Source organism: Anoplophora glabripennis, unplaced genomic scaffold, assembly GCF_000390285.2.
Source record: "Anoplophora glabripennis isolate ALB-LARVAE unplaced genomic scaffold, Agla_2.0 scaffold655, whole genome shotgun sequence".
NCBI classification, from domain to species: domain Eukaryota; kingdom Metazoa; phylum Arthropoda; class Insecta; order Coleoptera; family Cerambycidae; genus Anoplophora; species Anoplophora glabripennis.
Genome location: NW_019416763.1, coordinates 13,750 through 30,365, shown reverse-complemented (window position 1 = coordinate 30,365; position 16,616 = coordinate 13,750). Strand labels below are relative to the sequence as shown.

At 33.5% G+C, this 16,616-nt stretch overlaps 1 protein-coding gene across 1 annotated transcript; it reads right to left on the bottom strand.

The window, feature by feature from the left end:
* Nucleotides 1–6,935: 6,935 nt before the first annotated feature.
* Nucleotides 6,936–7,724, bottom strand: LOC108912399 (homeobox protein invected-like). Its single transcript, XM_018717600.2, has one exon. The coding sequence runs from the start codon at nt 7,722–7,724 to the stop codon at nt 6,936–6,938; it is 789 nt and encodes a 262-aa protein (XP_018573116.1).
* Nucleotides 7,725–16,616: the final 8,892 nt, after the last annotated feature.

The window sequence follows — 16,616 nt, the reverse complement described above, 5'->3', positions numbered from 1 at the left end:
AATATAGTCAGAAGTCATTCACTTGATAGTCAGCAGAAACTCAGATTTGAGTAAAAGCTTTTCAACGAGCCCCCTCATGCCCTATGTTTCCATTTGAAAAAAAAGTAGGGGTAGCTGGGGGTTAGGGGGTTGAAGAAAAATTAATTATTATATAACCGAAAGGAATCAGTTAACATGTTTCGGCGTTTTAAAAAAAATTAACTCATTCAAAAGATATGAATTTTATTCCGTACTTCTGGCCATCCCTGTATAGGTACAATCTAAGAAAGAAAATATTGAACGAAGTTAGTTCTATCAATACTGTGGGTAACAAGGCTTTAAATACAGGGTGTCCCGAAATTCATGCAACAAAATTTGGTCACAGATTCTTAAGACAAATTTAGGGGACCCGTATATTTTATTTTTGCAAAGTGGCCCCCCCTTTCGGAGTTACAGCCCCCTGAAGTCCGCCCCTAAGAATAATCTTTTTTTTATCTCAGAACCCTGTTGTACGAGAATCACTAAATTTGGTACAAAGGGGTTTTATGACATGTGGAATCTGATGGTGCTACGTTTTTTGGCGGGGAACCCCTTTAAGACAATTTTTCGTCGGCCCCCTTGTCTTTGGAGCCAAAAAAATTTGGTAGCATATTTAAATTTCTTAAAAATTATCTGTCCACTAGGAATCCATTAAATTTAGAAACTTTTTGTCACTTTATATTTTTTTCGTAAAACGCAATATTTTCGAGAAAAATGTCAAAATGTGATCGAATGCATATCGTGATTGGCCATTTTCCTCAAAACATTTAGTTTTACGAAACAAATATCAAGAGAGAAAAAAATTTCTAAATTCAATGGCTTTCTAGCTAACTAATAATATTAAAAACAAATAAAATTTGCGACCAAATTTTTCTGATTCCAAAGATAAGGAGGCCCACGAAAAAGTGTCTTAAAGGGGTCTCTCGTCAAAAAGCGTAACACTGTGAGATTCCACGTGTCATAAAACCCCTGTGTACCAAATTTAGTGATTCTCGTACAACATGGTTTTGAGATATAAAAAAGACTTTTTAGGGGCAGATTTCAGGGGGCTGTAACTCCGAAAGAGGGGGCCAGTTGGCAAAAAGAAAAAATACGGGTTCCCTAAATTTGTCTTAAGAATCTATGACCAAATTTTGTTGCATGAATTTCGAGACACCCTGTATATGTCCTTTATCTAGAACATTACTTATTAGAAAACGCCCTTTATAATAAGATATGTATTTTCAGCGGAAAACGTACCTACGCAGTGATTCCATAGCAATCTTGATTATGTACTGGATCAGTAGATGAACCAATACATTGTACAAACTATTAAAGCAAATATATGACATGTATCATTGTAATCAGAAAAAATGGAATAAAAAAAGACAAATATACAAGGTGTTCAATTCAAAAAGTCAAAAGTTAGATTTACATCTTCAAAATGCAACGAGCCTTGGTTCTATCACATGCGGAAGTATTTACTAAATATTGTGCGTGGTATTAGGTATATTGACTATGAATAATGTTTAGAATAGAATACAATAGGATTTGTTTAAAAAAAAAAACTGGAAGATACGCAATACAGTGTTCAAATTTCTTATTATTTAGTGCGAGTAAGTATAGCTGTAACAAGTTATAGTCATTAATATTATTTTCTGAATATTATTTGTTGAGGGGGAAGTTGCAAGTTCAGTAATATACAGTTGACTAAAGACGCAATATTATTTACAGGGTTATCGCCCTGTACAACAGTAGTTACCGAGTCACTCCATTTATGTAGTAAAAGGTATTTTCTAGGTACATTAAAAATAGAAGTCAAAGGTAATTTAAAAATATCTACTTTTTATTATTTGAAACTTAATGCTTATTAGAATTTCTCATTAGCACACCGATATACCGTTTGTTTAATAGTTGTTTCCAATACGCGTGCGTGATAAAAATTATTCCATCCCGAAAAATAGCATTTTTTATTATAACAGCTCTGTTCAAGCTTGTCATCCTCGTTTCTTTTTTAAATTCAAATAAAATGTCATGTTAAAAATATAAAGCGTGTTCTGTTGTAAGGTCCGACAGTAAATCGTACATTTCAGGGCCGTGCTTTATTTAGACATGAGAAGCATAATTTTATACACAACAAAGAAATATAGGCAAAGTAATTGAGTATTTTTTTTAAATTAATTAAAAAAAATCAAGATTCAAATACAATTAGTTGAACTAGGTAGAGACTAGCGGCAGAAACAACAATGGAGTACCTAGATACCACAGTCTTAAGTTGACTTATCAAGTGTTGCTTGAGGCATAACTTAATTGATTAAAAATACTGAAGTATCAAGCTTAACGACACGCCCTCTGCTGACGCCGCGGGTAACTATTCTCTGATAATTAAAATCGTAGATCATTATCAGTCAGATTGAATATTTTTTAAATTGGAAAAAATAACATGACTAGTACGTATCAACTTTGGATTTATTTGTACTCTATAAATCTCTACAAATGCTGGGTACTGTCTGTCTACATTTCCCAAAATTATACCTAAATATAATTTAATGCTCAGTAAATAAATAAATAAATAAATAAATAAATAAATAAATAAATAAATATTTGTTGAGATAGAATTCCGAGAAAAGAATAAGCCAATAAAGTTCTAACTACTGTAACAATTTACTAGGGCAGGGGCGTCGTGATATTTTCAGAATATTAAGAAGCGAGTTAAGAAGTAATTATATATTCTGATAACAATAAATTTACTTTCCAATACGTTCAATTTTCTAAAATATAAAGCACATGCTGCCTTTTTTCTACGAATTTAAAAATAAAAAAGTAATCACACCACTGACTTGTAACTTTCACGGGCAAACTTGTAAAATTTCATACACCAACCAGGACTATAACTCTACCGAGTACGTTAAATTTTCTCCTGCGAAGGCAATACGTTTTACATACATTCTGTACAAATACGCCGGTATAAATAACATTTATCGCCGCAACTTTTATTGCGATGGTACTACACGATACGAATTTTAATTAAAATGCAAATTCCCGCCGTAAATACATCTTTATGATTATTTCAATTAGCGTTAATATCTGGTAAGATGTGGCACATTAGTAAGCGCCTGACGAGTCCTTTGCCGTGGATCCTTACTTTTTGACGTTGTGAGGTCGCTTTCTAGCCGTTCCCTTGCACAGCTGCGGACTCTTGACAGTCCGCAGGTGGCAAAATATTTAGCAAAACTAACGACGAATACGTCATAAAAACGATAATTGGAATCAACTGCTAACAAGTATGTTTTCTGTTTGTAAATTAGTATGGAAAGCAGAACACAAGAATCAGCAATTCACAAGAAATGTTTGTAATGTAGGTATCTGTAATCTTTTATTGTACTTATTTAATTTTTAAAACATTTTAATGTAAAGGCAAAGCATCATATGCTATAACGAAAAGAGAAGTTATAATGTCTGCTATACCTAGTAATGATTAATTAATAATATAATGGAATAGTTTAGAAAAATCAAATAGATGATTGTGATGTCATCTGGACTAAGAAACATGTCTTTTATATTTCTGTTCAAGTGACGTTACATCACGCTGATATTTTTAATAATAGTGCAAGGTCTCAAAATAAATCCACGTATTGTTTTAAAAAGTCTATAATATATTCAATGCTACAAATAAAGCAGTCACTATAATAAAAAAGATAATAGAGTAGCAATTTGTAAACAATGAAATATGTACCTACATTTTACTTTTAAATTAATGGAACAGCATATGAAGTAATTATCTAGCATATAAAATAACCATAAAACACAAACATATTACATTAAAAGAGCTATTTGGCGATACACACAAAGACATGGTATTTAAATGGACGTACAAAATATATAAATGTAGAAAAATAAAATAGGGGATTAGTCTTAATGCGATATTAAATTTTTATTATAAACGTCAGCAAACTGCTTATACCTACTATTAAGTTATTCTCGAATTATTCGGATGCTAATAATTATGATAATGATAAAGACAAACATTTTGTTACGACTAATATTACGACTAATACTGTGACCATATCATTATAATAATCAAGTGGAGTAGGTATTATTAATATGTTTAAGGCTCGATTTAAGGTTTATATGACTGATATATAGAGGGCGTAAAAGCCAACATCATCTAGCATTCTAGCCTAACCAACGATCTGCGGAATGAAATTGCAAAGAAAAACGCTGCAATTACGATAACAGCTTTTTGATAACACTTGGCTATTATTAGTTTCAAAATCTGTGGAAGATATTCAAACTTTTATATTACCGTTCAACTTTTACTAAGTTGTGAAAGAAAAATTATGGAGCATCCGACTGGATATAATTAGTAAGGAAATATGATTTTCAAGATAGTAATCGATATCCAACAGTTAATACTAACGTAATAATTTAATAGCACATATTAACACTCAGCTGATAGTTATAATAAAATTTAATAACGCGCCAACATAATCTCTATATAATTTTTCTACATTTACATGTTTTACAGGCTTATTAGCGTACCTTGGAATTATCATCATCGTTATAGGTATACTAAAAAATTAGATAGGTAATGATTTAAAAATATTTTTTGTGTATGATAACTAGGTAGGATAAAAAATGTATAGCGTAAAACTTCTGTTCATTTAGTAGGTATTTTTTCAGGAATGACAGCAATTGAACATACCAAAAATAAATGCAATGTGTTCCTATCATCGATAATGCACAAAACATTTGTCGCATACAAAAAAACTGCTTAGTTATTCCAAATACGCTTTTTTTCATTTATTTGTTACATCATAAACAATTGCGGACGTTTGTTGGCAATTCCGCATTCTAGATCGCAGATTGTATCGGTAAATCCTCGGATCGTTTTCAATAGGTCAATTCCAAGGTCAGGCAATCAATCAAACGCTTCGATATAATCAGATGTTATCGGGCCGACCGAAAGGAAATGACTGTTATTGACACTGCAGAGGCATGCAGCGAGAGAACGAATTAATAAAAGGATTAGTTGAAATTATGGAGTCAGTACGATGACCTGTAATTAAGTGTTTACTTTCGTAGATAGGGACTATGGATATTTTATGTCTATAGAAATGTTACCACAGTTTCGAATTTACAACCAAACATTGGGTAGGTATAGGTTCTAGGTTCTCACAACAACAAAAAAATAACGAACTTAATAGGTAGGTATGCAGAAAAAGGATATTAATGTAAATGTGTTCATACATACCTATAACAGTTTCACAAATATCTTAAAACGATTCTGATGAAACTTAGAACTTGCGGTCAACTTAGTTTACTGAAATTTTTAAAAAAAAGCGATAGATAATAATTGTTAAATAATTATTCTACAGCTAATACTTTCAACACATAAGTTTTAGTTTTTTCGTTTTTACCCGATTGCGATTAAAAAAGACAGGATTGTAAATTAAAAGATCTAAAAATATTCCACATATTTTTGCATTTTTTGTTGCTACACTTTCAGATTTTTTAAACCCGGATACCTATAATCTAAAACGATTTAAAATGTTTATTAATTTCCTATTACGCATAATATCTAAAAAACCCAATAATCCATTTGACGAAAAACTTTCACCTAAAATATATAATTTACATAACTCAAACTCAGAAGTAATTAAATGAGTTATCATTTTAATTACAATTTTATTGAGAACAGACTGTAAAACAGGAATCGTTTTTATAGCCGTGGTAATAATGTAGAATTAAATTGTCTAGTTCTGCATTGGAATAACAAAGTAGGCTGGTAGCGTGGGATATCCATAAAATATTTTATAAAACTCATCATCTCAAATAGCCCATAAAAATAATTTGTTAAATATTATTTTCTAACATGCATGTTTTGGGTGATAAATTATTATGAGATAAAGACAGAATATCTTTGTAGCATGCCGTTAGATATATTCATGTGAGTGTATTGTATAATCGGTCTGTTCTACAACTGTAGGAATAATTTCTCATTTAATATCAACGATGTTCCATTAATAACATTTTAACAATTAATCCTTTGCCCCTGGCTTATTTTTTCGCCCTAGCTGAACATGTGTAATAATTAAATTCACATGACCAATGTTTAAATCAAACAATCAACTGAATTTAAGCGAAATAAAACTGTGAATAACCAGTAATATCCTTTACTTCATTCTAGTACAAAATAATAAATAGCGGCGGTTTAAATTTTTAGAAAATACAATTTACCTTGGCCGCCTTTTCTCTCAGTGTACAATTACGAAATTTGAACAGGTATGCCTCTAAAAACACATAAATATTTTAACATTTGCATAGGTACATTTTCAAGCTAATATTACTCAATCTTGCTTAAGAAACTATAATTTGATGTAAAATTATTACTTACTCTCTCATGAAAGGAGAGAAGCATAAATTACATTAATGATGGAGATCTTTAAAATTGTCTATTGTATTCTTGGTAGTTTAGCCATTCAGTCTAATACTGGTACTTAATTTCTGATTAGCATTTAAGAAATTCTTTTAAATTGTTTATTTATGTAGGTACCTACTTCTTTCTTCACATAATTCTATCAATTAATTAATCGTTTTGAAAAAAATATATATAACGTAATTCCAACACCGAGAAAACGATCTTTGTACGATATTTAGGTATTGTGATCGAAGTTAACATTTTCGATTACTGCGATTAATTAAATTAAACAAAAGTGTATTTCATAATCAGCTTAATCCACAGGAGACTACAAGTAAATTATAGAAATTATCTTTATAGATACCTATATGGAATTATTTAATAATGGTAATAAAGACGCCTACACAGAATTCAATGATTTAATATTTATATCCATGCTTCCGACATCTAATAATTTTATCTATTGGACTGGAATAGAGTAGGCTAAAGTCAGCCTCAAAATAAACTAAAAAAAATATCAAGCCCTACCTGAACTGGGTCGGTCGCTGTACCTGGTACAGTACACCCACGCTGGCCACAACATCGGCTGTGCTTCCTCCTTCTTCTCCGCCTTTTCTTCACCTTTGCTGAGGTCCACCGGCCCTGAGAGCTTGTTTCCATCCTCCGTACTCTCCGGAACCACCCTCCTTGGCTTTGACTTCCTTATGTTGATAGGGTCTGTGATCCTCCGCCCGAAATCCGCTTTGAGAATATTGTCTATCGAGAATTTCAAGCTAGCACCGTTGGCATCATTATTGGAGATGTCCTTTTGGTTGAAACAAAAATTGTCCTGATGCCTAGGGCTACGGTTCACGCTTTCCGGCGATTCCGGGGAGGATATAGACCTGGGGGAGCACAAGTTCTGACGGAATAAGTCCGTAGAGTTCGACTTGTCAAAGTCTGCGGGTCTGAAGCAGAAGCTGGGCTGAGATTTGGTACTGGAAGGGCTTAGTCTGTAGTTTGCTGGACTAGAAGGGCTCCGGAGGCTTAATTCCGGGTTCAGGGTGCTGTTGGTGATTTGAGAAATAGCGTTCAGGTGGCTCTCTATGTTCTTGAACGATAAGGTCTCATTGCTGTCTTGTACCGGATTCTCGTTGCCGACGGACAGCACTGTGTCATCACTGCAACAACTGTTATTGTCCATATTGGGAGATTCTCTGTCGAAATTGTCGCTGGAATCCATGGAGACCGACCCCTCGGCACTCTCCACGTTTTGCCGCAAGAAATGGTGCGGCTGTGGTACCATATTACCAGCCAAAGCCGCCATAACCACCCCCTAAACCATGCCCAGTTTGCGCGGCACCAAAATCACAGTCACAATTCTCTAATAACACCACTCACTGGAGCGAACGACTTGGTGGAGTTTTTCTAGTTACAAAACCACTATTTTCCACCATAGCATGACAACATTTGATCGATCTACACAGCGCGAGACGCCACGACTGTCTGATGATCAGAAGGCACGGTAGGGCGGAGTTTTACAGCAGTGGGCGTAACTGAGAGGGAGGGATCGCCCTGCGGGCGAATCGCAGGCATCGAAACCAATGTCGTGCTCGACTTTGACATGTTTTATGGTGTACGCGGGATGCAGGGTGGGAGTTGTTGGAGCAGGGGTATTATTATTACATCCAGAAGTAACACCAACACCAAGTGTATTTGTTGTAGGTATATCGCTTGGTAGAGTATTTTTTTGGGATGATGTCTTGTTCGGTTTGAGGGAAATTGAGTATTCTCAATATTTATTTTTTGTTTTTACATATGCCATTTAATACACCCACAGGTATTCCTCCCACTCCTGAAAACTTATGTAAGTCCGACGGGCACCGTCTGAATCAATCTTCCCCTAAATCCCTTATTTTTTATTGAGGGTTCAAATTTATAGTCGGACCAATAGATATAATAGATGTTGCTCCTATTTCAATACAAAATTAAAAAACAACCACATCAAATGAACTAAAATATTTGCATTTTGCATTTGCATTTTGATCTATCAATTATAGGTACCTAGGTATATTAGATTTATGTACCTACCTACCCATCAATTAATAGAATTTTCATTGATGAAACAATTAATTCTATGTACGGGAATTATTTACTTTTCCGTAACCCGCCCAAATTTTAGTCATAAAAATGTTCCTATCCCTCTATTTTCGATCTGAAGTTTTTTATGCGGTCGAGCCTAGATTTCGAGAAAAAAAATTTTCAAAATTCTAACCTGAACATTTCACAAAGTAGATACCTACCTAGGTGTATATACCTGTATTTACAATGATGGGTTTATAAATAACGTTGCATTTATCTAAATAATGGATGGAAATTATTGAAAAAATTTTTTTGATTTCGGTACAACAAAGCTGAATGAATATATACTTACATAAAGTAAAGTAGGTACGTACCTGTGAATATTCCTTGAATGATCTACAAACAAACGCGCTACAACTAGGTAGGAATAATTTTAATATTCAATTAAGATGTAGTCGCTAATTGGCTTTAGAAATTAACAAACCGCGAACTGCTACATGCCCACCTATACATTTAATGTTATAGTCTTGTTTATGCCAATTAAGCTGTCCAAACTGGTATTTTTCCTTTCGGGTTGGGATGAAGCAATTAAAATTGTAAATTTCGATGACGGGACTGATATATACACTAATAAAAAAAATTGCTGATCATGTTTCTGTTACTTGTACGTGATTGCTGCGAATTTTCAACTCTTTCATCGAGACCGACGGAATTCCAGGACAAGCTTTAATATTTTTTTAGGAAGCAGTCCTAATTATTTAGTTACATGCAATCTGATAGTTTAATATTTAGAACAGAAAGAAACATGACTAACCCCAATTAGGTTTTTGTAAGTAGATGGTCTTATAAGAATAAAAATAAATCTGTTTGAACAATGTGAAAGTCATAAAAAGATGCCCATGCGTTCAGCTATTCATGGATAAAAATTATTTATTTACAGTAAAAATATAAATTAAGTTTTTAGCGAAAACTTATTGTTTTTCCCAATTTTTAATTTCAGTAAAGTTTGTGATGTTAGTGTTATTAACCTTATACAGCAATTTTAATATTTCTTTATCATTATGGTAATGCGTAATCATTAAATAATAATGTAACTAATTAGAATAAAAATTGGAAAAATAATGGGATACTGACTTTTTTTAATTATAACCACATAAGTGACAGTACATTTTTTAAATTTAAGATTATAAAGTTAATAATGCAATTTTATGGCAATTTAGCACCAGAAACAAAAGGCGATTCAAGCGGATTATAAAAAACAATATTAAAATGTCACTAGGTAGGTATATTGGGTACCTCTACATCTTTATCTCTATTGAAACTGATCCTTTTCTTGGTCCCCAACATATTTTAATTATTATTTATGTCCTCAAACAATTTTATTATATTGATGCATAAATTTCGTTTTGTTCCGTTTCAAAAGGTCTCCAAAATATAATAATATTATTTCTCCCTTTCGCAATTGTAATATCAATGATTAATAGAAGGTGCCTATAATAAATTAATATTAACTGGATCACACCAAATTCCGCATTGCTGCACTGCATTACTAGGCAATTTGTCAACCACTTGTCATTTATTGCCCAATGGCCCAATGCAGCTATGTTTGTAACTATTTCGTTTGGCCGCGCTCGCATTCTTCAACTGGGCGTATACATTTCTACCACTTCCACGTTTAGTTCGACCAGACCTATAGGTATATGGGTATGGCTAAATAAATATGGGAACAAGTTTTTCAAATATTTCAATGCCGAGTTGCTGCGTCAGCGACCGAACCTGATACATACTGTCATCCTCTTGGTTCTTCAATTGATATCGGAAAGACTTTACCTCCACACTTACAGACATTTTACGACTGTAAAGTTTTTAAAAAAATATGTTTGAATAAACAATGAAAAAGAAAATTTTGCACTTTACAGTAGGTATATAGATAGGTACCTACCTACTTAGTTGAATTCGATATTTCACAGGGATGTTATTTTCTGTTTTTTCATAAATATACATAGGTATACAGTGTGCATCTGCCAAATGGAATAAGTAAATTCAATAATAAATAAATGGGGGCGTGTTCGAAAAAACGCTCGGACACGTCGAATTTCTGTAATTAAATAATTTTCTTTTTTTAATGTTAATTTTTGCAATAAATCTGAAAACACACGCAATATTTCCGAAACAGTTGAAGATAGATATAGGACATTTTACATGAAATATGTCTAGAATTTTCTGAAGAATCCAAAAACTGAATAATATACAGGGTGTTCCATTTAAAATAAGAAAGTTGGTATTGACCACTGTTACATGACACACCTTGTATAAAAAGTTATTGTTGAAACAAAATGCGCAACTAAAAATACCAATTGACGTGTTCGAGCGTTTTTTCGACAAGCCCCCATTTATTTTTTATTGACTATTCCATTTGGCTGATACACACTGTATAAGATGTCTTAGGTATTTCTTCTTGTAATTGCAATAATGCAAAAAATTGTTCCAAGTAAAAGTAGCACCAAATTCACATCTTAAAATTATTATACAGGGGGTCCTATTTCTTCTGGGCGTTATTTAACTGCTTTTTTATTTTCTTATTGAATTTAAGACCTACTTTGTTGAAAGTTATTGGATCTAAAACGTATCTACCTTTTCGGTGTTATTGGACGTCTAAAAAAATGGCGATTGCAACATTGCAACATTAAAAATATATCCGAAACTGAACCTTACCTGAACCATCAATTCTGACCACGGATTCACGTTCGGCGGTGTCTTAACCATATAAATGGACATTTGAATATAGAAAAAAAAATTGTATTTTTCCTAGCACTTATTCGTGAATTTTAGCTATTTTTGACCAGTTTTTTGAGGTTAGGAAATTCCTGTGATGTGATAGCTCAATTCTGACAACTTTTTTTTTGTGTGGCTGTGTAATTAATTATTCAAAATAATTACCGTTTTGTCGCATAATTAAAAATTCTCACCAGCACTATCAACAATTATGGGTGTACCTAGATAATGACTGAAATATGTCTTTTTCGATTTTGCATATCTTGCAGCATGAGAGGCGAGGAATAAATTAAAATAAGTCAGATTTTCTTAGATCGGGAATTCTAGCTAGCCAGTTGGATCCAACTAGCCACCAAAGTAGGCCTTAAAGTCAATGAGAAATATAAAAATCCAATATTATGGGAACAGGGTGTTCAATTTGAAAAATGAAATTAGGTAACGCCTAGAAGAAATGTAATAAACTAATATAATTATGTAAGGTAGGTACCTTACATAATTATATTAGTAATTAGTTTAGTAACTAGGTACTGTTGCGAATACTTTCGCCTTTCAATCGTCACCTAATGAATTCTGGAAAATCTGTCTTTATTAGAAACTTTTAACGGAAAAAACGAATGACCTATAGTTGCCTCAATTATATTAGTTTTTGAACCACTACCTACGATAAGTAGTATAGTTTGTATTGTTAGTAGGTACCTAATATTGTTTCTCTCATCTTTCACGTATCAACAACTTGTAATTATTCTAAGTAGGTAGGCACCTACCTACCTACCGCATTTTTTAATAATTAATAGACTGTTATGCACAAATAAATTGTATAGTTACCTCAATTACATTACATTATTACATTAACATTGTTACTAACACCGTTTCCATCTTTCACACATCACTTAATGAATTTGGGAGAATTATTTTTACTAACCACCGAAATGTTTACTGATTACTAAGTAGGTAAGTATGTATTATTTTCGAACAAATAAATTACACAGTTACATCGATTAGGTATATCAAAAATTGACTCAGTATGATTATTGATTTTACATATATTGTCACTGATATTGTTATTTTCGTTAATAAATTGTACCTATAACTAGGTACCACAATTATACATGTATAACTTCCGACTGACATCGTTGTTACGTATAAATGTCTTTTTTTGGACCACATCATACAAGTAGGCATTCTCAGAACCACGCGGTCGGTTCCTCTTCCCCATCGATATTTCTCACACCTCGCAGGCGGTTACATAAAACTCGTCGGCTTTCCGCCCCGGTATCGCCGAGCCGCCATCGAACGCAAAAACGGCTATACGCACAAAAAATGTGCCATATCGCCGATTGCTTCGGGGAAGCAGTCGATTTCTCGTGTTCTCTCTCGTAATTTTATTGCAGCCTCTCGCAATTATCATTTCATTAATTAGAATGCGAGGCAATCAAACGGGAACGGGCGCAGTGGCGTGGAAATCGCCGACGGGGGAGAAAAAAAATTGGAAATTTTGTCGCCTTTGATTGCAAACAAAAAATCTCAGAGGCTCGTAGATAAGTGTAGATTTGGGAATTCAGCCACCCTCCTGGAAAGAAAAAGGCAGTTTGTACAAAAACAGACATTGAATTCTTAATAGTTGTCAAATTAATTTAAAAATGGTGAAGATTTATGAGAATTCTAGAGCAAATGGACTGCTTATGAACTGGTGATAGTAATGGTAAATACTTGTCAGCGTACCTTGACAACTATGAATACCAAGGACATTTAAATAAAGAGGACTTATTTTATTTACATTTGTAAATGAAGCCTGGTCTATTCACTGTCTAATTGTATCATTTGCCCAATGGCCCAATGCAGCTATGTTTGTAACTATATTTTTATCGCAATTTTCATCACAATTGTGAAAATTATTATTATAGGATAGTATTATTAAGTTATGCATACAATATTGTTAAATTCTGTACATATTAAACTATTTTTAACTTTTCATATTTGCCATGTTTGAAGACTTGGCAACTACGCAATAATTTGTAGCGTGTTTCTCGTTCGTTCTGCCGTGGTTGGCAGAATATGGCATCTCTTGTTAGAAAATAGTTGTGATTTTAGTAAGTGAAACGTGATTAGTGTTTATACATATATTTTGGATAAACTTTTAAGGTGTGAATATGGTTAGACAGTGCAGAATTTGTAAGAAATTGGATTATAAACATCCACATCAGCTATCCTTCCACAGGTAAGCGTGCTTGAAGGTGACTTTGGAATGTATATGCAACTGTGGCCATTATCGTGCGTGTGGGTAACTTTTATTTGAATAACGGTAAAATTTTATAAAACTGACTTGGTATTTTTTTAAATTTTTGTTGAAATAGTAAGAAAATAATAATATGAACCACGTTTGGCCATTAAAATCAAAGGAAAATGCTGCACCATAAATAAGTTACAGACATTATTTATATTTAATATATTTATAGGTATTTCAATGTTATCCCTTATACCCAACATTACAAAATTTAATCATTCATCATTTTCATTTTCCTCTACGACAAAAACCTTTTCAAAAATATATTTACAATTTTACTAAATGCACGAGCATAAAAACTGAATAAATACAACAGCAAAAATATGGTGGTGGTTCACTTATACATAAAAATACCGAAGATGCAATCAACTGAAAGTTGCATTCATTCAACCATTTGATGTTCTCCTTTGGGAATATATTTTTATGTCTCACTGAAAATTTGCCTCAGTATTCTAAAAGTGAAATGTGAACGTTTTTAGGATGCTTGGGGATGGTGCAACAAGAAAGAAATGGGTACAGTTATTGGGATTCCAAGAAGTTATAAAAATATTATATATATTTATTATAAAAATACTGAGTAGCTGTTGAAATATATTGACTTAGAACTATAAAATATTTTATTTTGACCCATCCAAAATGTACGACATTGGAGATGTAATCGCGCGCATCAGTTGGATGAAAATAAAGCCCTCTGCTTTCCCCTTGTCTAGCTTCACCCAACATATGAGATAGACTGTGACATGCATAGTCCCCTTTATTTAATTGTCCTTGATGAATACCTAATTCTTTTAAGGTATGTATCAACGGGTTAACAAATCGCGAGCAGTTCATATGCAGTTACAAAATCAAATTTTTGTTTAAAGTTGTTCGTTTAAAATTCGGTCAATGTTCACATTTGTCAGTGAATATGTCATGTGCGAAATGGAACTAATGTAGTACTAAAATTTATAAATAGCGCTTGCTGTATTAGGTTGTTTTAAACAATTTCCAAATGTTTGTTCTCTCCAGAAAAATAGTGAGAGTGAACATTTATATTTGTTGTGTATAGCTAGTGATCTGTGGCATTCCAGTAGGGTTTGAAGTCACTAGTACCTAGATTTAGGCCTTTGACTTTTACAAACAAGTCGTTTCCAGATATCAAAATTCGATTTTTCTCAATTTCTACTGCGTCTTGGTCAAAATCTCCTCTCTGTCGACTCCAAACAATGCAGTGCCTTGCCAAATATTCTCCAAACTATACAAGAAGTGTCACACAAATGTGTTACAATGACATAGAGTTCATTTTCACTGGCTGGAAAAAAGGCACATACCATTGCGACTTCTTGATCTTTATGGACAGGTTTATGGATAAACGGAATGATGAGTTTCGAAAAGGGTTTTAGACTATTACTTAGAGGTGACCTAAAAACAAGGAAAAGACCTTAGTTAAACTTTCAATGCGGTATTACAGACATTTATTATCTATTGTTGGATAACTATTGGAAACACCTAATAAATTTTGTATAAAATAAATAAATAAGTATACCTACTAAATTATTGTACTCGGTATTTTAATACTTTATAATATAAAATACGAAAATAATAAAGTCATGGTATTTTAAAAGCAGTAAATTTCGGATCAAATCCGAGACTACTATGAAAAAATTGAACGCCACTGTCCGTTGGAACTCGGCTCTTAGGCCGCTTCGATTTCAGGGAAACCATTCGCACCGCTGGTATTTTTATAATTTTATCGTTTCTGTGTATTTTTAACGCAATAATCTTTTATATGACTGGTTAATACATCTTAACGTCTCAAATATAACTGTGCGTTGAGCAACCGAGCCGTATTAACCTCCAAAGTTATGGCCTAGCGATATTAAAAAAGGCATAATCATGGCCCCTATAAGGATAACTTACTCGACTTTATATATGCATCGCTGATATCTAAACTAGCCTGTTGGGACTTATTTAGCAATTTTACGAGAGCGACTCAGATTCCTTAGCTACCGGCACTTTTGTCTACAATTAGAAATCTAAACCGCTTTAATAAAATTAAACAATTATAGGTACAAAGTACAATAGTAATCATGTTTGCGTGTATTTATGTGACAGACTAATAAAACCGATTCGTTACAAAATAATGTGGGCCCACATATAAAGTGACTATGGGAGAAAACACAGGGATATTTCTCGGCACTAAACAAAGGCGCTCATATATCATTAAGAAATACGTCAAGCGATTCTCCGGGCATCCGAGAACATGTACCTAGACGTACCTGAATAATCTAGACATATTTATGTTAATTCCTGGCTCCATCTGCGCCCCATAACCGCTAACTTAATCCAAAACAAATCGGAATGAAACCGAGCACAAAGAAAGAGCGATATATCAATTTCCAGGCTTGTATTTTTAATAAATCACCTGGTACTCACCAAATTGACACTCCCCCTCCCCCCGAACCCGACCACGCCTTACTCAATCCCCTCCAGTTCTCCCCTCTTGCGGTTGAGCATGCGGACCGCCCGGCGGGCAGTGCGCGCCCGTAATATGGGTGGGGCTTAGGAACCAATCACTGCAGCAACGTGTGTGGTCCTCAGATCTTTATTACATCTTATGTTGCCAATTTAACGATTCGAAACGCGGTGGGAGAGGAGAGGTCGCTAATGATCGAGCGCAGCAGACAGAGAAAGTGAATATAGGGTTAGTTGGGAGGCCAGAGCCGGTGTAGCCCCAGCCACGATCGATATTTCCAATTCCAATTTAAAATAGTTATTAGATTTTTTTTTAAATAATGTAGCTATTACAGAAGGATGTATTTTCGGCAATTAAACTTTTTTATATAAAAACATTGATACGACTTCTTAAAACTGTTTTTTAGTTGATTAAGTTCAGTTGTAAAAGCTTGCAATTAGGATTCGACTAATGTAATAATTTTTTTCGCTCAAATGAAGCTGTCTTAATTCAGTGAAATAACAAAATATTCTATTAGGTAGGTACAGGCTGGTCCATTTTCGATGGGATTTCAGGGTATCTCAGAAACTACTAAAGGTATGATAAATCGACACTACGTTCTCGAGCTCGATTTTCATGGCAAA